Source organism: Nicotiana sylvestris, chromosome 3 (assembly GCF_000393655.2).
Source record: "Nicotiana sylvestris chromosome 3, ASM39365v2, whole genome shotgun sequence".
NCBI classification, from domain to species: Eukaryota; Viridiplantae; Streptophyta; class Magnoliopsida; order Solanales; family Solanaceae; genus Nicotiana; species Nicotiana sylvestris.
Window position 1 is genome coordinate 204,554,154 of NC_091059.1, and position 23,832 is coordinate 204,577,985.

Below are 23,832 nucleotides of genomic sequence, written 5' to 3' on the forward strand. Positions count from 1 at the left end.
CAAAATCCAAAAATATTCCATTTCTTCTTTATAAGTCTTTCTTTCGAAAAAATAAAATAAAAAATTCAAAAAAAAGTTAGTTTATTTACTTTATTCATAATCTTCCCGAACTACGCAAGATCTGATTCATGTTCCCACATGATACGTAGACAACCCACATCAGGTTCGATCACCATTAAAAAAAATGAAAAAAATGAAGAAATGAAAAAATATTGATAATAATAAGGACCGACTGAGTCCATTCTAACATGTTTTGTTTTGAATTGTGAAGAAAGTTGAGGTGGTCGGTTTGTGGTAAGTTGGAAACACAAGATCCAAGGAAAAATGATAACTGACATCGAAGCTGTTACAAGTGCTCAAGAGACTCAGGGTCAGAGAATTCAACAAGAGTCCACTGTGTTTGAGAAAAATAGAATACTGAAATAGCAAATGACCGAAATGTGTCAAGCATGGGCCAGTGGTCAAGAACAGCCTCATCATGAGTCACAATTTGCTACACAGCAAGAGCAGTACCACTCTCCTGAGTACCCCTCGTACTCGTTTGATCTTCCTGCAAACATTGAGAAGCCTGCCCGAAAGATGGTACAGGAAGAAATAACCCAAAGAGTAAAAAGCTTATAACAACGGTTGAAAAACATGCAAGGGTTGGCAGGTCAAAAGAGTGTTGCTTTCAAGGATTTATGTATGTTCCCTGATGTCTATTTGCCGCCTGGTTTCAAGACTCCCAAATTTGAAAGGTATGATGGATATGGAGACCCCATAGCCCACCTGAAAAGGTATTTCAATCAACTAAGAGGTGCGGGAAGAAATGAAGAATTGTTAATAGATTATTTTGGGGAAAGCCTTACCGGTATGGCCTCCGAATGGTTTATGGATCAAGACACATCTCGCTGGTATATCTGGGATGACATGGCACGGGCCTTTGTCAAACAGTTTCAATACAACATTGAAATCTCCCCAGACCGTAATTCCCTTTCAAACCTGAAGAAGAAACCAACTAAAAGTTTCAGGGAATATACCATTAAATGGAGAGAGAAAGCAACTAGAGTTAAGCCACCCATGGACGACCACAAGCTAATCACTATCTTCCTTCAGGCTCAAGAGCTAGATTATTTTCAAAACATGATGTCCGCAGTGGGCAAATACTTCTTGGAAGCAATCAAAATGGGAGAAAGAGTAGAGAATGGTCTTAAGACAAGCAAAATTATAAGTCAAGTAGTTCTTAAAGCCGCAACTCAGGCTGTCCGGGTTGAATCTGATAAATTCAGTGACATGAATGAGAAAGATGAAGAAATCATGATGACATCAGGGTCCAGAAGAGGTCCTAGGAGAATGTCTCAAAGGTATGGCCAGCCTCGTCTGTTTTCCGATAACTCCCTTGAGCATTACTATCCACCTCAGAACCCACAATACTCTGTTGCTCCACCTCAATATGTTTCCCAACCACCAAATCACCCAAGAAGGCAAGCATGAGCATCACAAAATCTCCACTAACCTCCACAAAATTTCAAGTGTCATACGACCCACATCCAAGCTAGGGGTATAGAGGGGAACAAAAGTTGAAAGATAATTTTACACCAATAGGAGAGTCCTATGCATGCTTATTTGAGAAGTTAAGGCATCATGACATGATTGCACCCATTCCTCCAAATTATGTGGACCACGTGCAAGAAGCTTTGAGCCTTCTAAAAGGTGTGAATACCATTCCAATGCCTAGGGGCACAATATTGAAAGTTGTCGGGATTTGAAAAAAGAAATAGAAAGGATAATCCAGGAAAAATTGATTGTGACCAAAGACAGTGACACCCAGAATATCGTGCAGAATCCTTTACCTGCACATTTTGTGGGAATGATGCCCGGTGACATGGAGTATGAGAATCCTCTCAGGAACTTGCCGACAGAAATTGGAGAAGGCCATAGTGATTCCAATGAGCAAATTTGTGGCTAAATGTCAAGCTTAGCAATTGAAAAGTCATTCCCTCCTCAATAGGATGGAATCTTGGTAGCTTGTTTTGATGTTTTTTCTGTTATCTGGGTTATCTCAGGGTTGTGATCCAGATTTGATTTGTTTTACTGAGTCAAACCCTTCTATCCTTCTATTCTGTTTGTATGAGTCATGTCTGTCCGTTTTGTTGCTATTTTCATTATTCGGGTTATTTTAGGGTTGTAACTCGTATTTTAGGTTTCTTGTTTAGTTGTAAAACCCTTTCATCCTTTACTCAATAAAATACAGTTTGTCCTTTTCTGTCATTCTATTCCTAGTTCTTTTCTCGCTAGTTCTAATGACATGACATGCATGCGGAAATTTTGACCAGATCTTAGGAACTGATTTTAATCTGGAATTCGATAACTAAAAAAATACTTTTGAGGATGAATAAAGAGTTGGAATACTTTGGAACTAAGGTCGAGTAAAATTCACCTTCAAATTATTGTGAAAATCGGGCTTGAGGATGTTTAATCAATTGAAGTTTGTTGGAAAGTTTGTTACTAAGGGATGAAAAAATGTCTTGTGACCACGGCACACCAAGAAGACAGACATGTTCGTCAATGCTGTGATCGCGAAAAGATACCATGTTTGACGTTCTTGAGGTTGGGAGGCCCTTTTCTGCTACCCAAATACTTTATATCATTTGCTACCCCTTTGAGCCTGTGTTATTTTCTTTGACTACCCTCTTTTGGAATCAAGTTTAAAGTCAAAAAAGAAGAAGAAAAAGAAGAAAAAGAAAAAAAATCCATGTCCCAAGAGTACAAACTGGGGCAATTCTTAGAAAGTTCAAACAAAAAAGAAGAAAAGATTTGTCAAAGGTTCATGCCCTAAAAAATAGGAGCTGGGGCAATTTGTTTTGAAAAAAAGGAAAAAGACAGAAGAAAGAAAGTTGAAAAATAGTTAGGTCAAATGTTTGAACTACGTTAGATCTGATTCCTTTAAAAAAGGAGACGTAGGCAGCCTCACGGTTCGGTCCAACCAAATAAGAATTCAGAAAAGAAAAAAATCCAAAAAATACCCAGTATCTGAAACTGGGGCAAAGATTTTATTTTACTATTGAAAGAGTCGATTCTAAGAGTTGTAAGTCTATACCCCCCCCCCTCCCCCTTTATTTTGAGTCTACGTTGAGCCTTCATGCCGACCCTTCTGTCCAACCCTATCCAAAACCTTCCAAATAAAGACCTCCCGATATGACTTTAAGAATTCCAAGAGAAGCATCCAATGAGCAACGGTTGTCACGCGACATAGAACACTGTCAAGTTGCTCGCACAAGAAAGCAAAAGAAAAAGAAAAATAAAAGAAAATGAGAGAGTTTTACTAGTGAAAACCTTCACGGGCACTGTAAGGCGATGGTAAGAATAGATAAATAAATTAGAGAGACTTGTTGGTGAAAACCCCTCGAGGCACCACTAGTCGAAAGTGAGTTGTGAAGCTGATGCAAAGGATTGGCACGAACAAGCCCGATTTCAAGATCATAAGAAGGTAAAAGAGAAGATTGGATTAGTTTGATAGATCAGGCCGTTGAGTCCAAATTACATGTCATGATCATTAAGGCTAGTTATTAAAAAAAAGAAAAAAAAAAGAAAAAAAACTCTTCCTTCTGTCCTTTCGACAGGGGGAATTTCTTGTTAATATTCGTTTCTTTACATCATTGTGTCCTTCACTCTGAGTCAGTCCTTGTAAAAACAAGCAAGAAAAGATTTCAAAATCTGCTACCAGCTTTTCAGTTGCATAAAGTAAATTTGGCCAGCACACTCAATTATTACTGTTAATGCACCTTGAGGATTCATGCAAAGGCTCTCCCAAAAGACTCTTGTCAGCCAACTTGGCACAAGCAAAGATAACTGGTGATTCTCTCTGACAGACAAATTGCTCAAAAGTAGGAAGTCATTCAAGATATCAGAAAAGGTCACCTGAGCAAAGATCTCCCGTTGGGATAAGGCTGATTGAGCCACAAATACAAATGGTAATTGGTGTGAAACAATCAGGGTTGATGCAGAATAAAAGTCTCTTGAGACCGACTCAAGCTGATTGAGCACAAAGCCAAGCTGCCAAAGACTCAAGACCACAAACCGACCACCACCTTTTAAAACTAACAAAATTTTCTTTGTGTGAAACAAGAACAAAGCAGTGCAAGGAAAGTGGTTCAAAAAAACAAAAAAAAAAAGAAAAAGAAAAGAAGAGAAGAGCCGACAAAAGGAAGTTTCTCAAATCTTTGCCTTTATTTGCCTTGCTATTGTGCATAAAATCTTGCCATTGATCTTCACATTTTTCCTCCTAGGATAAAAAAGTCCTAGTCTGATGGATTTTCCTCCCAATAGAAATCTTAGTCTGATGAATCTTTCTCCTAAGATAACAAAAATGGACCTAGTCTGATGAACCTTCTCCTAGGATCAAAATCTTAGTCCGATGAATCTTTCTCCTAAGATAGAAGACCTAGTCTGATGAATTTTCTCCTTGGATAGAAATCTTAGTCTGATGAATCTTTCTCCTAAGATAACAAAAAAGGGGACCTAGTCTGATGAATTTTCTCCTAGGATCAGAATCTTAGTCTGATGAATCTTTCTCCTAAGATAGAAGACCTAGTCTGATGAACTTTCTCCTAGGATCAAAATCTTAGTCTGATGAATCTTTCTCCTAAGATAGAAAACCTAGTCTGATGAACTTTCTTATAAGATCAAAATCTTAGTCTGATGAACCTTTCTCCTAAGATACCAAAAAAAAAAGACCTAGTCTGATGAATTTTCTTCTAGGATCAAAATCTTAGTCTGATGAATCTTTCTCCTAAGATAGAAGACATAGTCTGATGAACTTTCTCCAAGGATCAAAATTTTAGTCTGATGAATCTTTCTCCTAAGATAGAAAACCTAGTCTGATGAACTTTCTCATATGATCAAAATCTTAGTCTGATGAATCTTTCTCCTAAGATACCAAAAAAAATACCTAGTCAGAAATTTTTCTCTTAGGATCAAAATCTTAGTCTGATGAATCTTTTTCCTAAGATAGAAGAACTAGTTTGATGAACTTTCTCCTAAGATAGAAATCTTAGTCTGATGAACCTTTCTCCTACGATACCAAAAAGAAGTAGAAAAGAGACCTAGTCTGATGAACTTTCTCCTAGGATCAAAATCTTAGTCTGATGAACCTTTCTCCTAAGATAGAAAACCTAGTCCGATGAATTTTATCCTTTAAAAAAAAGGAAGTCTGAATTTGAAATAAGGGGGTCATTTTTTTTAGTTTTCTTAAGATTATCAATGTTTAGTGTGAGCACGCGATTTTTTGCCTCATACGAATTACTTCAAAAGAATTCCCAAAATTAGGTCTTTTCTTTAATTATGTGTTATTTTTAGAAATTATTGTGTGATTTCCCTGATTGTTCGCATATATTTGTGTGCATGTTTAATTTTGTTAATGCATTAAAAATACAAAAATATAGCATTTTCATTTGAGATTTGATTTTTAAATTTTTTGGAATTAATTAATAATTAGATGTTTTACAAAAATGAAAATTCAAAAAAAAAATAACATATTTTTTTAATTTTAGTCAAATTGTATGATTTTCTTTTAATTTGGCATTTAATTATTTGTATAATTATTAATTAGTATTTTTAAGTTAATTGGTGTTTTATAATTAATTAGGATTTTAGTTTTAATTGTTGAAAAGAAAAAGGAAAAGAAAATAAGAAGAGGAAAATCTGGTTGGACCAATTTAGCCAGGCCCAAAACCAAAACTCAGCCAAACCCATTGAGAATAAGAAAAGGAAAATCTGATTGGGCCAATTTACTAATTGAGAAACTTCTAATAGTGGTAGGGTAGTATTTGCATTATCAAATTAACTAAAAGCACTAATTGAGTGGACAATTAAGTAGATGATTAAAGAAATGAAAAGTTGAATTGGTAGTGGAAAATGCGTTAATTGAATGCCCATTTAAGGGAGCTGAAAATCAGATTAGGGAAGAAAAAAAAAGAGGGGGGCGGAGAGAGCGGTATACACTCGGTATACACTCGGTATACATTTGATATACACTCTGGATACACTGGATATACAGGGGCAGAGAGCTAAGAAAACTTGGAAGAGATTCTGAGAGAGGGAGAACATTCAAAGAGGGTAGAAGGCTAGGAAATTCAGAGAGAAAAAAAAAAGGAAGGGGGGAGAGAGAGCGGTATACACTCGATATACACTCTGGATACACTAGATATACAGGGGCAGAGAGCTAAGAAAACTTGGAAGGGATTTTAAGAGAGATATAGGAAGAGAGATACATAGAAATAGATACAGAAAAAAAATCAAAAACGATTGCAGAATTTCAGAAAAATACATTGTTTCATTGAGTCATTTGGTATTTTCTGAAGTTTTCTTCTAGTATAGAAGCAATTCCTGGTTAGCTGATAATAAAAAGGGTTTAAGTCGAGTCGGGTTTGAGGTCTGCTGATTCACTAAGATTGAAATTAGGGTCTGACTATCGTATTACATCCCTTGGTTTCAAAATTAGTCTGCTGGTTCATTTTCAGGTGTTGAATACTACTGCTGATACCTCATTTTTCTGCTTCCTTCTTTCATTTCCAGGTGCACACTTGAACTCAAATTGAAGTAGCTTTGAGATGAACATGAATGAAAGTACTCAGACATTTGTTTACTGGATGATGCATGTTTGGACGACTATACATTTGTAGTTAAGTAGATATTAATGATATGTAACTGTGTAGTGTAGTCTAATTGGATTTATATTCACATGAAACTTGGACTGCGTAATTTGTACCTAATTGGACTGTTTGGGACTGTTAATTTGTGGTTATCCAGTTGTATCCTCAGTATAGCTTAGAACTTGCTTTAGTTTAACGGTTTTGTTTTAAAAAATAAAAATAAAAATTAGAAATAGTTTGGGTGTTGCAATTGATTTTGAGATCAGCGTATGATATCCACATTAATTTTAATTTCAAGCTAAAGAGACGTCTCAAACAACTTTGTATTATAGTAGCTAAGATCAGTAGATTAGTTACTCCTATCAACATCTACGTTTCATTAAGTAGTTTAGTTTAGCTGTATGATGATTAGATGTGAATAAAGTGTGAAGTTAGGCTATTAACCTGTTCGTGTTAGTGTAAGTAAAATCTCGTAATTAAGTTGCTTAGCCTGCTCATCTGAGGTTTATATTCATGACTATTTTTGTTAAAATTCAATTCACGTTTCCCAGTTTGTTTTGCCTTTAGTAATATCCAGAAGTTCACTAGTAGGTAAATAGATAAGAAAAATCTGAATTTTAGAATATAAATCCAATCCAGTCGGTTTAGACGTCTAGCTGTTTTGAATTTTATTGAGATGAGCATATGAGTATGTCAAGTGTTGATTTGAATAAATGTGAAATAGCTCCATCATTTGCAAGTTAATAAGCCTGAATGTCAAGGTTGGGCCTGAATGAAGTCTGTCCGAAGCCCAACTTGAGTTTTGACTGTGTCTTATTCTTACTGGGCTGAGCTTGAAGCCCAAGGGAATTACTGAAATTTTGAATAAAAGTCAAGGACGTAAGTATATTAGTTCTTGAACAATACTAATTAATTAGGGCTTTTTCTGTTATTATTAGAGACAAACTAAGTAGAAAATTGTAGTTTGCTTTAGGTTGGCTTTTAAATAATAAATGAGGCGAGCCCTGCTAAACAAAAATGCATAAATTACGGGGTCCTATTAAATGTATATAATAAAATACTTAGAATTCGAGATGGGCCGTTTAGCGAATTTCACAGCCCTCCCCAAAGATAATAACGCATTAGTCACTTTAGGTGCGCTTTTAATAATTTACTTTCTTAAACTCGGGTGTGCATTTCATGTGACCCAAATCAAATCCCAAAAACGTTGAATAAAATGTGTTCAGGATTGCGGGTGCATTTCATGTGACGCAATCCAAAGACACGTTTTAAACGACGTTCAATTTTAACTAAAAATAATTGAATAAAAGCGGTTGAAAGCTAAAATTGGCACATAGGTCCAACATGTATTAAAATCAGATAAATAAGCTGAATATGACAGTTGAGCGACCGTGCTAGAACCACGGAATCCGGGAATGCCTAACACCTTCTCCCGGGTTAACAGAATTCCTTACTCGGATTTCTGGTTCGCAGACTGTTAAACATAGTCATATTTTCCTCGATTCGGGATTCAATTGGTGACTTGGGACACCATAAATCTCCCAAGTGGCGACTCTGAATTTCTTAAAATAAATCTCGTTTCGATTGTCCTTTAATTAGAAAAACTCCCTTTACATATACCCTTTTCCGGGGTGTAGGTAGAAAAAGGAGGTGTGACAGATCTGGCGACTCTGCTGGGGACAGAACCCAGAATCTCTGGTTCAGGGTTCAAGAATTCGAGCTTAGAATAATTGTTATAGTTGGCTTTATCCATTATCTGATTTTGTTACATGATTTGGGTCTAATGTGCTAATTGATTGCTTTTACCGCTTTGATATTCCGTGAACTGTATATAAACCATTGCGAAATCCCTCTTCTCTCTGAGTCTTCTAAATCATGAAGAAGTGTGCACTTCGTGTGACTTCTTTTCTGTTAGAGTCATATCCCAAATTTAGAACGAGGTTCGAACAAGTTGAAAAGCCAGCGAAGCTTCTGTATTCCCGGTACGCTGCCCCCCCCCCCGGCCCGAGCTGTCCGCTCGGGCAAGCCATGTCTAGAACAAACACCCAGGTTCTGAACCTAGAATAACTTAACTTCATGCCGGATCCCTAGTAGGAACGCTTATTTGCATCATGTGCATTTGACTTAGGGGACTCAACATAGGGGTTGGGTCCGTCTAGGACAAACAACCTGAAATGAAAAAGTCTATCCTGATGCATCCTACTTGTTTTCTGTACATTTATTTGTTGACTTGCATGCTGACCGACTTCTGAATCTCGGGAATATCAGAAATTTGAGAAAAAGAAAAAGGAGAGAGAGGAAATAACAGTGTAGAGAGTTAATTACCTATTTTTAGAATAAAACCAATGCCCAAATACTGTCGAAACTCTGCCGAAATTTTGAGAAAATAAAAAGGAAATATTTTATGTTTTTAAAATTGTTTGTTTTACTCAAAAAGCAAAAATGCGTGAAAAAGAGTCTTTTATTTTAGTTTGTCTTGTTTTCAAAAACGGAGAAGAAAAATAGTTTGTTTGTTTGTTATAAAAGGAACAAAGGAAAAAGAATCTTGTTTTCAAAAATAGCTAGTTTCTTTGCCCGAACTACACAGGTTTGATTCTCACCGGATGTGAGATACGTAGGCAACCTTCATCGGGTCCAACTTCTCCTTTTGCAAAAATAGCCAAAAATGTCAAATTTTAATTTTCGTCATAAATAAGTCGGGTTATGCGGTTTTTGTCAAAAATAGCCGATTGTCCCCAAAAGTGACGCCGGAAGGCCGATTTTGCATAAATAGCCACCTTTGGTCATTTTTAAGATTTCGATTGGTTAATCTACACAGCCTTAAAATCTTTGTCTCCGAAGTGCTGAAAGGCCGTGTTTGAAAAATCGGGTCTTTCATTTTAGTTTGGAAAAAAAAAATAGTAGTTTTGTTTTGAATCAAATAAATTTACCTTTTTCTTAATATCCTTAATAAATGTGCAGGATGAGCACAAATGCAAATGAATCTTTCACCATACTTAATGAGGTCCCCCTCCAGCTCTACATGTGGTGGAATGATCTGGGAGAAGGCAACAAAGAAATAGTGGCTAGAATCCTGGGAGGTCTTGTCGGTCTACTAAATGTCAATCCAAAGTCGGATGTCATCGAGGCTTTAATACCATTTTGGGACCTGACCCGCAATGTGTTTCGCTTTGGGGGTTTTGAGCTTACGCCCACGCTAGAGGAAGTCGCGGGTTATGCGGGTCTGAATGGAAATATGAGGGGTCAATATTTGTTGTCACCAAGACCGGTATCTCCGCGCAAATTTTTGGATTTGCTAAACATCAGCCGGAGTGTTCAGAATGATAGTTTGTCGGGAGGATGTTGCACTCTTCAGTTCCTGTATCAGCGTTATGGTAATCCTCGGGGTTTCGAAGAACAAAATCTGGGACTAACCCATGCTGGGAACAGAAGTAAATGGGAAGCAAGACGAACCTTGGCGTTCATAACGACATTCTTGGGAATCGTGATTTGTCCACGAGTAGATAAGAAAATAGAGACAGGTCTCGTGGGGATGGTTGATGTTGCAATTAAAAGGGCAGATAGCACTATAGTTCCCCTGATTTTGTCAAAAATTTACCGAGCATTGACTGTTTGCAGGGAGGGAGGACATTTTTTCCAAGGTTGCAATTTATTACTTCAGTTGTGGATGCAAGAACATATGTGCCACCGAGCGGGGTACATGAACTATGGGCTGACTGGGTTAAGCTGTATCGAAGAATTTGAAAAGCGGGTAAGGGGTATTGCATTTCCTGAGGGTACCGAAGCTTGGCTCATACGACTGAGGTCATTGACTGCCGATCAAATTGAATGGGCATTTGGGTGGTTGCCCGTTACCGAGGTGCTATATATGTCAGCAGGAGAGTGTCATATTCTTTTAATGGGTGTTCGGAGTATCCAACCGTATGCTCCCCATCGGGTACTACGCCAACTGGGAAGGTTTCAAGTCATCCCCAAAGATGAAGACTTGAGCAAGCACGTCATTGAGTTAAGGCCGAGAGCCACATTCCCGAAAGATAAAATTCGCAAATTGTGGAACGAATGCCGGTTCCTCAAGCCTAAAACTATGATCCGAGATCTGGCTAAAGGTGAGGTGGACCCGAAGTATAATGCGTGGTTTGGGAAAAGGTTCCAGATTCTACAAAGGCCCGCCAAAAGAGCCCATGTCCAATAGTTTACTAATGATTCACAAGAGCAATGGGGTTGGTTAGCAAAAGAAGAGAGTTACAGGGCAGAAATAGGCAAGCTGAAGCAACAGATTAGAGACCTGGAATTTGAAAATAGTCTACAAGTTGATGCCGATCAGGGAGAAAAGAACAAATTGGCCCAAGAAAATGAGGCGCTGAAAGCCCAAATCCGACAAATGAGGATAGATACTGACAACCAACAAAGGAGTCGGTCGGATGAGCGGTTAATAAAAGGGTTGAAAAAGGAAATCAGTGAGTGCTAGGATGATTTGAAGAAATCTGAGGGTACCATAGCACAACTCCAGGCACAATGGGCAAAAAGAACAAAAGAGCGCACACAGTACTTACAGCAGGCGAGGAAGGATTATGAAAAGACCATTGCCAGTCCAAAAAGGAAGGTGACCACCCTAGAGAGCGAGGCGGTTAAACAAGCCAAGGCTTTTGAAACCGAAAGTGAACACTGCTATGATCTAATGGCCTTGATGGAAGGTGAAATACAGCAGTTACAGAAACAACATCTGCATGATTCTCGAGTTTTGAAGGCTAGAGGGGATCAGATAGAACGCCTACTCCTAGAGAAAGACCGAACCAGGGACAAGATTTTGACTATTGCTCATGCTATTACCAGGAAATGTCGGGTGTGTGAAAACATGACCCGCACTACTTTCTTCTCGGCAGTGATGATATTTGTGAAGCAAATCATGTATGAATTGGAACAGCTAGAAAGGGGCCTTACACCTAAGCCCGCGGTAAGGCCGAATGACGCCCCGCGGGCACCCAAATTTAAAACTTTAATGTATTCGTAGTTCGAGTCTGCATTTTCTTTTTCCTTAGAGTCTGTTGTCTGTTAGAGTCTGTTTTTCCTTTCGCATCAGAGTCTGTCAGAAGTTCTTGAGTTTGTACTTGGTTTGGTTTCGAGTCTGTTATTTTCCTTTCCGAAAGCGTCTAGTTTGTAATAGAATATTTATTAATGAAAAATCGAAAATTTCCAAAAATTGTCCCTTTGCTTTTCGCACTTATTTCGATAGAACTACGCACGGTCTGATTCATGCGGGGACATGATACGTAGGCAATCTCTATAGGATTCGACCACCACTAAAAAGAAAAGGGGGAAATAAAGAAGGATAGAATAAAAGAAGCTTAAAAGAAGGGGCACAATTATGAGAGGTCGGGATGATGCACGCAACCGAAGCAAATGCATGATAGAAAATGGTTAATTGCCTAGGTGCATTGCATCCCAACGTGTAATTACATATGTGTTAAACTCTAAGAACTAACAAGTTTGTTGTTTTCCAGAGAGTTCAAGCAGTTTGTTTATTTAGAGGATACTGGCACATTATCATTACCAAACCAGATCAAAGGGACCAATACCAGAAATCATGTCTATCCCGGAGGTCGACACTAGTGTTGAGGTAGAGGAGTTGGACGTCAATAAAATGAAAGAGGAGATGTTCAAGCTTAAGCAACAGATGGCCGAAATGTACCAGGCCTGGTCCCAAGGGCAATCACCACCGTCTTACCCAGCCAACCCGGCTTTTACCCCACCATTAGCTCAGTCTCAGGATCATCCCGCCACCAATCCAGGTTTTCCCATTTATCAACACTACCATGGCACTACTTCTCATATGCCGCAAGCTCCACCACCAAAATCGATTCCATGCCCTCCTCCGCCAGTCACCCCTGTCTTTGTGGCATCTCCACCAGCTGCACTCCATAGATCCCTGAGTGAAGTGTTCCAAGCTCAGGACAACCAGTATTATCCCCCCGGAACCCACCTTTAAAGCTCTCGAAACCTACCCCTACGATCCACGTTCTGATCTCCCGAGAGAAGCTGAGAGACCAGCCAAAAATCCCGAACATGAGGAGATGTTCAGAAAAATGAAAAGCATAGAACAATCCTTCAGGGATATAAGAGGTCTAGGAGGTCAGGTAAGCGTGGTTTACAAAGACCTGTGTTTATTCCCAAATGTACAACTACCGGAAGGGTTCAAAATGCCCAAATTCGACTTGTATAATGGACACGGTGATCCGGTGGCTCATTTGAGAGGTTTTCGACCAAACCAAGCCTTCAAGAATGAGAGGTTATAGAAGCAAAAGACTTTTACTCCACTGGGGGAATCATATACCAGTCTTTTCCACAGGTTGAGGCAGTTGGGCATGCTAAATCCAATTGAGCCTAAAATGCCAAATCCTCCTCCTAGAAATCTTGACCACTCGGTGAGTTGTGAGTACTGTTCAGGAGCCCCGGGGCATGATACAGAGAAATGTTAGAAACTGAAAACAACTGTGCAAGAGCTTATTGATACTCATCAGATCGAGGTTCAAGCCCCAGAAGCACCAAATATCAATCAGAATCCACTGTCAGCTCACCATGAGACCCATATGATTGAGTTGATACACAAACGAGGGGATCCCAAGAAGCCTTCGCAGACGGTAATGATGGTCCGTTCCAGTGAAACCAGCTCAAAGGAAAAGGTAACTAATGGGAAATCAATGGTCCAGTTGAAAGGGGTAGACAATAAGCCAGGTGTGGTAGTCGAGAAAGGGTCGTCAAGCATTGTTGCAGTGAAACTCGAGAAAGCTAAAGTGGTAGTACCAGGGGTTGCAAGTGAACCTGTTGTGGTCGTGAAGGGGGCTCGCACAGAGCATGTTATTATAAAACCAGTAACTTAGCTTCCAGTGATCAACAGCAAAGCTGTTCCTTGGAATTATGAATGGGTGACGGTGATTTACAAAGGAAAAGAAATCAAGGAAGAAGTTTGTGAAACACAAGGTTTGACTCTCTTAGGAAGGTGTTTTACTCCCGAGAAGTTAAGAAGAACTAAGGATGATCCAACACCGGTGAAGAAAGTTGTAACTAAAGAAGAGGTAGAGGAATTTTTGAGGAAAATGAAAGTGCATGACTATTCTGTTGTAGAGCAGTTGAGGAAAATGCCCGCTCAGATCTCATTGCTCTCATTGCTAATCCATTCAGATGAGCACCGCCGATCATTGATGAAAATCCTGAATGAGGCCCATGTTCCCGACAAGATCTCGGTGAACCATCTGGAAAAGATAGCCAGCAAGATTTTTGAAGTAAACAGAGTCACTTTTTCCGATGATGAATTGCCCATAGAGGGTACTGAGCACAACAAAGCCCTTTACCTGATAGTAAAATGCGAGGATTCCGTGGTTACCCGGGTATTGGTTGACAATGGTTCAAGTGCGAACATTTGTCCACTCTCCACTCTAAGCAAGCTGAAAGTAGAAGATGAGAGGATCCATAAGAATAGTATCTGTGTGCGAGGGTTTGACGGCGGAGGCAAAGACTCAGTCGGGGACATAATGTTGGAGCTGACTATAGGTCCAGTAGAATTCACAATGGAATTCCAGGTGCTGGATATAACTCTTTCCTACAATTTGTTATTAGGACGACCATAGATCCACGCCTCTAAAGCAGTACCATCAACACTCCATCAGATGGTCAAGTTCGAATGGGACAGACAGGAAATAGTTATGCACGACGAAGATAATTTGTGCGCTCACAGCAACACCATTGTGCCATTCATTGAGGTGGAAGATGATGAGGAACCATGGGTCTACCAAGTTTCTGACACAATGTCAGTCGAGAAAGTTCCATAGGGGAAGTGTATCCCAAATCCGAAGATAACCGCCGCATCAGTCATGGTAGCGTATGAAATGCTGAAGAATGGTTTTGTACTAGGAAAAGGTTTGGGGTCAGATCTGCAAGGCATCATACAGCCCGTGTCTCTTCCTGAAAACTTGGGAACATTTGGTCTGGGATTCAAGCCCACAGTCGCAGACATAAAAAGAGCCAGGAAATTGAAACAGAGGACATGGGTCCTTCCAAAGCCGGTCCCACGTCTTTCCAGATTATTTGTCAAGTCCGGTACGAGGAGTCGCCCAGTGACAGCAATTCCTAGTTATGTGATTGATCCAGACAAGGAGTTAATGGAAAGATTTGAGAAGTTGTTCGACAGTGTGAACATGGTGGAAATTAGAGAAGGTTCTAGCAACGCGGAAGTGCAATTTGTCGGGCCAACAACAAAGCTTAATAATTGGAAGGTTACTCCTCTCCCTACTCGGAAGGAGTCTTGGTAGTTTGCTTTGATTTTCCTTTAAGTTTGTACGGATTATTCCAGGGTTGTAATCCAGATTTCATTTTTAGTCTGTTTGAGTGTGCAAACCTTGTTATCTTTTATCATTCAATAAAATACAATTTCCCTTTCTTCATTATTCCTTATGGTTTTCCTTTTTGTTTTGCTTTCTTTTCTATACAGTTCTTTTTATGCTGGTTCTAATGACGTGGTATGCATAAGGAATCCTCAGCTCAGTCTTAAAAATCAATCTGATTATGAAATGTTAGTTCAAGAAGTAGATTGTGATTACGAATCAGAATACGATGATGAGGATGAAGCCTTCAAAGAAATTAGTAAGGAGTTAATTCACTTCGAAGAAAAACCCAAACCCAACCTGAATGACACAGAAGCCGTCAATTTAGGGGACACAGACAATGTCCGAGAAACTAAAATAAGTGTCCACCTCGAGCCGAAAATTCGGGAGGAGTTAATCAAAACACTCATCGAGTACAAAGATGTTTTTGCGTGGTCATATGACGACATGCCGGGTTTAAGCACTGATTTAGTGGTACACAAATTGCCCACTGATCTAGCATTCCCTCCCGTCAAACAAAAGTTGAGGAAATTCAAAACTGATATGAGTGTGAAGATTAAAGAAGAAGTTACCATGCAGTTGGATGCAAAGGTTATTCGGGTCACTCGATATCCTGTTTGGTTAGCTAATGTCGTGCCTGTACCGAAGAAGGATGGCAAGATCAGAGTATGCGTCGATTACCACAATCTCAACAAAGCAAGTCCGAAAGATAACTTCCCACTACCCAATATCCACATTTTGATCGATAATTGTGCCAAGCGTGAGATTGGATCTTTTGAGGATTGTTATGCCGGGTATCATCAGATTCTAATGGATGAAGAAGATATAGAAAAGACTGCATTCATCACACCCTGGGGAACTTATTGCTACTGGGTAATGCCATTTGGTTTGAAGAATACTGGGGCAACTTATATGAGGGCAATGACTACTGTGTTTCACGATATGATACACAAGGAGATTGAGGTATACGTAGATGATGTGATCATAAAATCAAAGCATCAGGCCGACCACGTCGAGGATTTAAGGAAATTCTTCCAGAGGCTTCGCAGGTACAACCTCAAGCTTAACCCCGCCAAATGTCCATTTGGTGTTCCATCTGGAAAACTGTTGGGATTTATAGTCAGTCGGCGAGGCATCGAGCTGGACCCATCGAAGATCAAAGCCATACAATAATTGACCCCTCCGAGGAACAAGACTAAAGTGATGAGTCTATTAGGAAGGTTGAACTATATCAGCAGATTTATTGCTCAACTCACGACAACTTGTGAGCCTATTTTCAAGTTGCTGAAGAAGGACGTTGCGATCAAGTGGACTGATGAGTGTCAAGAAGCATTCAATGAGATAAAGGGATACTTGTCTAACCCGCCTGTGCTGGTACCGCCAGAACCAAGGAGACCTTTGATTCTTTACTTGACTGTCCTGGAAAATTCATTTGGTTGTGTACTGGGGCAGCATGACGTCATCGGCAGGAAAGAACAGGCCATCTACTATCTTATCAAGAAGTTCATGACTTATGAGGTTAAGTACACTCACCTGGAAAGGACATGTTGCGCCCTAACTTGGGTGGCACAGAAATTGAAACATTATTTGTCATCCTACACTACTTACCTCATTTCGCGCTTGGATCCATTGAAGTATATCTTTCAGAAGCCTATGCCAACAGGGAGACTTGCGAAGTGGCAGATATTGCTCACAGAATTTGACATCATCTATGTGACTCGGACCACGATGAAAGCCCAAACATTGGCTGATCATTTGGCCAAAAACCTGGTTGATGAAGATTACGAGCCATTGAGAACTTATTTTCCCGATGAAGAAGTGATGCATGTCGATGAACTAGAACAGGCCGAAAAACCAGGTTGGAAACTTTTCTTTGATGGGGCTGCTAACATGAAAGGAGTGGGGATAGGAATCGTGCTTATTTTTGAAGTAGGGCATCACTATCCTGTTACAGCTCAACTTCGTTTCTATTGTACCAACAATATGGCTGAGTACGAAGCATGCATTTTGGGTTTAAGTCTAGCTGCAGACATGGATGTCCAGGAAGTCTTGGTCTTGGGAGACTCGGATTTTCTGGTACACCAAATTCAAGGAGAATGGGAAACACGAGATTTGAAGCTCATACCGTACCGACAATGTTTACATAATCTTTGTCAATGGTTTTGATCAGTGGAGTTCAGGCATATTCCGAGGGTCCATAATGAGGTCGCCGATGCTTTGGCTACCCTGCGTCAATGTTGCACCATCCGGACAAAGCTTATGTCGATCCTATGCATATTCAAGTACGAGATCAGCATGCTTACTACAACATGATTGAAGAAGAATTTGATGGCGAACCGTGGTTTCATGATATCCAAGAGTACATCAGAATGGGGATATATCCAGTGCAAGCCACGGGGGATCAGAAGAGAACAATTCGACGGCTAGCAAGTGGATTCTTCTTAAGTGGAGGAGTTTTGTATAAAAGAACACCAGACCTTGGATTGTTAAGATGAATAGATGCTAGACAAGCTATGGTTGTCATGTCCGAAGTACATTCAGGAGTTTGCGGACCACATATGAGCGGGTATGTGCTGGCAAAGAAAATTATCCGAGCAGGTTATTATTGGCTCACCATGGAGCGAGATTGTATCAGTTTTGTGTGCAAATGTCATCAATGCCAGATACACGGAGATTTGATTCATTCTCCACCATCGGAATTGCACACGATGTCGGCACCATGGCCCTTCGTTGCTTGGGGCATGGATATCATTAGACCAATTGAGCCAGCAGCATCCGACGGGCATAGATTCATTCTGGTAGCCATTGATTATTTCATCAAGTGGGTTGAGGCCAAAACTTTCAAATCAGTGACCAAGAAAGCAGTGGTCGATTTTGTCCACTCAAATATCATCCGTCGATTCGGCATCCCAAAGGTGATCATCACGGATAATGGTGCTAATCTTAATAGTAAATTGATGGAAGAGGTATGCCAACAGTTTAAAATTACACATCGCAATTCTACCCCATATCGTCCCAAGGCAAATTGAGCAGTTGAGGCCGCCAACAAAAACATAAAGAAGATACTTCGGAAAATGGTAGAAAGTTCCAGGCAATGGCATGAAAAATTACCGTTTGCGTTGCTGGGCTATCGCACTACTGTCCGTACTTCAGTAGGTGCGACTCCTTATTTGTTGGTATATGGAACTGAAGCAGTGATACCTGCGGAAGTTGAAATCCCGTCCCTTCGGATTGTCGCTGAGGCTGAAATCGATGATAATGAGTGGGTCAAGACCCATTTGGAGTAGTTGAATTTGATTGATCAAAAAAGATTAGCAGCAGTGTGTCATGGCCAATTGTATCAAAAGAGAATGGCAAGAGCATACAACAAAAAGGTACGTCCCAGGAAGTTTGAAGTGGGCCAGCAGGTGCTGAAACGTATTCTTCCACATCAGGTTGAAGCAAAAGGCAAGTTCGCCCCGAATTGGCAAGGGCCATTCATTGTGACCAGAGTATTATCCAATGGCGCTCTATGTTTAACAGATATTGAAGGAAAATGCATAGACATGGCTATCAATTCTGATGCAGTAAAAAGATATTATGTATGATTTCTTTGTTATAACTGTTGATTGTTTGTATTTGGCATTATTTCGAAGATTGGAATGACGAAGGTAATTTGTTCTGCTATCTAAATACTTCACCCTTTGTTCCCCCTTTTTGAGCCTTATTTATTTCTTTCATACCCCTCTTTTGGAATCAATAAAGAGAAAGAGAGAAAAAGAAAGAAAAGAAAAAGAGAAGAGAAAAGAAGTGAAAAGTATAACAACAAGGAAATTCACGTGTGAACTACGTTTGACCTGATTCCTGTTAAGGATACGTAGGCAGCTTCCCGGCTTGGTCATAGTAAAATAAAATATCCAAAGATACCCAAGCAAGAAACTGGGGCAGAAGTTGTACTTGTAATAAGAAATGTGATTCCAAGAGTTGTAATTTTAAACCCGTGTCGAAATTGCTTTGAGCCTTTGATACCCTTTCTTTCTAACCCCATCCAAAATCCCACATTACGGTCCAAAGAAAGACCTTCCGATCAGTCTCTGAGAGATGCCAAGTCGAGCAATGTATAGAGAATTCATATCAGGGGCAACACTCCAGTTTAAGTAAGAAAAATCAAAAAATGAGAGAGTCTTATTGGTGAAAACTCTCATGGGCACCATGAGGCGACGAAAGCTGAGAAAAAATAAAAATGAGAGAGTCTTATTGGTGAAAACCTTCACGGGCACCATCAAGCGACAAGTAATTGAGGAATCAACAAATAAGAGAGGTTTGTCGGTGAAAACCCTTCAGGGCACTACAAGTCAAACGAGGTCCGTAAGTTGGCAGAAAGTAAAATTGGGTTTTGGAAATCTTGGAGAACAAAGTAAAACAATTGGAAAGGAGATTGGTTAAATAGACTGGGCTGATTAATCCAAATGCATACCATGATCATTGGTACCGATGATTCTGCTCAGATAAGTCCATTTTCCTGTCTCCAATAGTCATCCAAATTTGGATTCTTTTCTTTATTCTCAAAATCCTTGCATTTCATTGTTGTTAACTTTACTTCTCTAAAGCTCTACCAAGTTTAGCCTTGTAAGAAGGAATTTCAAAGCTTACTACCAGTTTCGGAATTGCACAAAGTAAAATGCAGCTAGAACATGCCAAAGATGATATGATGAAAAATGGGACCTATGGCGTAAGCAAAAGTTAAAACTGTGAAATGGTTCAATAATGTCGTGGGAGATGTACGGTTTCAGGCAGAAAGGTTAGGAGGGGAAAATAGCAGTTGGGGATCTTGCAGTTAAGGATCAGTCAGAAGGTCAAAACAATCTTTTTCGATTAGTTCAAGGCAGTTGGACGAAGCAAAGAATAGCAAAGAGAAAACCACCTCCAGCAAGAATGCCACGATGAACCACCACGTTTTAAACTGATGAAATTTTCTTTGATTTGAAACAGGGGCAAAAATGGCATTTGTTTTGGGAAATCATCCGTAGGAAGAGTAAGTACCAGGCAGAATTGATCGCGGAAATTCTCAGGACCCTCCTGGAAAATAGGACTTAGTTTAAAATTCAAAATAATCATGAGTAGCGGAATTTGGCATGAGTGCACCCTAGAAGATTATAAGTGGAACTTTGAAGTTTGTATGTTTGAGATACACTTTGGACATTACCCCATGAGAACAAAGATTCTGACTTCTCTTCTTTCCTAGATTAATAATTATGATTTTTTGTTTCCTCAACATTTTCCCCAAGCAGAAACGCCATCTTTTTCCGCCTTTTCCAAATTTAGTCGGAAATTGTCAGGACCCTCATGGATAATGGGCAGTAGTTTAAGACCCTCTTAGATAACAAGATTTAGCGGAAGTCATACCTTTAAAAGATATAGCTTAAAATTGTCGTTTAGTTAAGAGTTGTCCGGACCCCCTAGATAATAGGACATAGCTTTCAAATTCTTAGTAATATTTAGTAATATGATTCAGTTTAACACTCACATATGCGCCCAGCTACCAAACTGGGGCAGAAAGTTTTCTTTGTTTTGTCTATTTTTGTTGAAATCAGGGACCCACTTGGAGAACAGGGAGAAGCAAGTCAATTTTCAGCAATCAGGCGCCCATCTGGAGAGCAAGGGAATACAATTCAAGTTTCAGCAATTAGGCGCCCACCTGGAGAGCAAGGGAATACAATTCAAGTTTTGGCAATCAGGTGCCCACATGGAGAGCAAGGGAATACAATTCAAGTTTTGGAAATCAGGCGTCCACCTGGAGAACAAGGAGTAACAGTTCAAGTTAGCAGTCAGGAGCCCGCCTGGAGAGCAGGGAATACATTCAAGTTCAGCAGTCAGGAGCCCGCCTGGAGAACAAGGGAGTACAATTCAAGTTTTAGTTTTCAAGTTCTTATTGATATTTGGTAATGTGATTCGTTTTACACTTACATATGTTCCCAGATACCCAAATTGGGGCAGAAAAATTTCCTTTGTTTTGTCTATTTTGGTTGAATTCAGGAGCCCGCCTGAAGAGCAGGGAATACATTTCAAGTTAGCAGTCACGAGCCCGCCTGGAGAGCAAGGAATACATTTCAGTCTTTATATTTTTCAAGTTTTGAAGTTGGGAGCCCGCCCATATAACAAAGGAATACATTGAAGTTTGAAGTCAGTAAAGCGGAGGGTTACAACAAAAATCCCCAACAGAAATCAGAAGGAAGACCACAAGTCGAGCCAGAAGTAAAGAAACAACGGAGGAAGCACAAATCAACAAGGCAACATCAGTCACAAGATCAAGTTTGGAAATAAATCTTTGTAAAGCATAGATTATAGCTTAGTCTAGCTTCTTCATTTTTGTCATGGTGTAATAAGGAGGTCAGTAGGCAGTATCAGCAGCAGCAGCAACAGTAACAGCAAAACCGCAGCTTCATGGTAGTCCCAGCTACCAAAACTTCCCGAACTACATTGACATGATTCCTTTATAGCCAAGGATATGTAGAAAACCTTTGAAGCAGAGGTTCGGTCAAATATTTCAAAAATGCTTCCCCGCGGAGTATTCAAACAGGCAAAAATCGCTCGTATCCGCTCACTTTATCTTTGCACAAAAACTCTTCATGTTTCTGGACAAAGAGGGGCAGCTGTGAGCACGCGATTTTTTGCCTCATACGAACTACTCCAAAAGAATTCCCAAAATTAGGTCTTTTCTTTAATTATGTGTTATTTTTAGGAATTATTGTGTGATTTCCCTTGTTCGCATATATTTGTGTGCATGTTTAATTTTGTTAATGCATTAAAAATATAAAAATATAGCATTTTCATTTGAAATTTGATTTTTACATTTTTTGGAATTAATTAATAATTAGATGTTTTACAAAAATAAAAATTCAAAAAAAATATATAACATATTTTTGTAATTTTAGTCAAATTGTGTGATTTTCTTTTAATTTGGCATTTAATTATTTGTGATAATTATTAGTTAGAATTAATTAGTATTTTTAAGTTAATTTGGTGTTTTATAATTAATTAGGATTTTAGTTTTAATTGTTGAAAAGAAAAAGGAAAAGAAAATTGAAAAGCTAATTGAGAAGCTTCTAATAGTGGTAGGGTAGTATTTGCATTATCAAATTAACTAAAAGCACTAATTGAGTGGACAATTAAGTGGATGATTAAAGAAATGAAAAGTTGAATTGGTAGTGGAAAATGCACTAATTGAATGCCCATTTAAGGGAGCTGAAAATCAGATTAGGGAAGAAAAAAAAAGGGGGGGGAAGAGGGGGCGGAGAGAGCGGTATACACTCGATATACACTCTGGATACACTGGATATACAGGGGCAGAGAGCTAAGAAAACTTGGAAGAGATTCTGAGAGAGGGAGAACATTCAAAGAGGGTAGAAGGCTAGGAAATTCGGAGAAAAAAAAAAGGAAGGGGGCGAAGAGAGCGGTAACACTCGATATACACTCTGGATACACTAGATATACAGGGGCAGAGAGCTAAGAAAACTTGGAAGGTATTCTAAGAGAGATATAGGAAGAGAGATACACAGAAATAGATATAGAAAAAAAATCAAAAACGATTGCAGAATTTCAGAAAAATACATTGTTTCATTGAGTCATTTGGTATTTTCTGAAGTTTTCTTCTAGTATGGAAGCAATTCCTGGTTAGCTGATAATAAAAAGGGTTTAAGTCGAGTCGGGTTTGAGGTCTGCTGATTCACTAAGATTGAAATTAGGGTCTGACTATCGTATCACATCCCTTGGTTTCAAAATTAGTCTGTTGGTTCATTTTCAGGTGTTGAATACTACTGCTGCTGTTGGTTACTGCTGATACCTCATTTTTCTGCTTCCTTCTTTCATTTCCAGGTGCACACTTGAACTCAAATTGATGTAGCTTTGAGATGAACATGAAATGAAAGTACTCAGACATTTGTTTACTGGATGATGCATGTTTGGACGACTATACATCTGTAGTTAAGTAGATATTAATGATATGTAACTGTGTAGTGTAGTCTAATTGGATTTATATTCACATGAAACTCGGACTGCGTAATTTGTACCTAATTGGACTGTTTGGGACTGTTAATTTGTGGTTATCCAGTTGTAGCCTTAGTATAGCTTAGAACTTGCTTTAGTTTAACGGTTTTGTTTTAAAAAATAAAAACAAAAATCAGAAATAGTTTGGGTGTTGCAATTGATTTTGAGATCAACGTATGATATCCACATTAATTTTAATTTCAAGCTGAAGAGACGTCTCAAACAACTTTGTATTGCAGTAGCTAAGATCAGTAGATTAGTTACTCCTATCAACATCTGCGTTTCATTAAGTAGTTTAGTTTAGCTGTATGGTGATTAGATGTGAATAAAGTGTGAAGTTAGGATATTAACCTGTTCGTATTAGTGTAAGTAAAATCTCGTAATTAAGTTGCTTAGCCTGCTCATCTGAGGTTTATATTCATGACTATTTTTGTTAAAATTCAATTCACGTTTCCCAGTTTGTTTTGCCTTTAGTAATATCCAGAAGTTCACTAGTAGGTAAATAGATAAGAAAAATCTGAATTTTAGAATATAAATCCAATCCAGTCGGTTTAGACGTCTAGCTGTTTTGAATTTTATTGAGATGAGCATATGAGTATGTCAAGTGTTGATTTGAATAAATGTGAAATAGCTCCATCATTTGCAAGTTAATAAGCCTGAATGTCAAGGGTGGGCCTGAATGAAGTCTGTCCGAAGCCCAACTTGAGTTTTGACTGTGTCTTATTCTTACTGGGCTGAGCTTGAAGCCCAAGGGAATTACTGAAATTTTGACTAAAAGTCAAGGACGTAAGTATATT

General features: G+C 39.1%; 1 protein-coding gene across 1 annotated transcript; it reads left to right on the plus strand.

Annotated features, from left to right (window-relative positions):
* Positions 1–636: 636 nt before the first annotated feature.
* On the plus strand, positions 637–1,473 carry LOC138888594 (uncharacterized). Its single transcript, XM_070170485.1, has one exon. The coding sequence runs from the start codon at positions 637–639 to the stop codon at positions 1,471–1,473; it is 837 nt and encodes a 278-aa protein (XP_070026586.1).
* Positions 1,474–23,832: the final 22,359 nt, after the last annotated feature.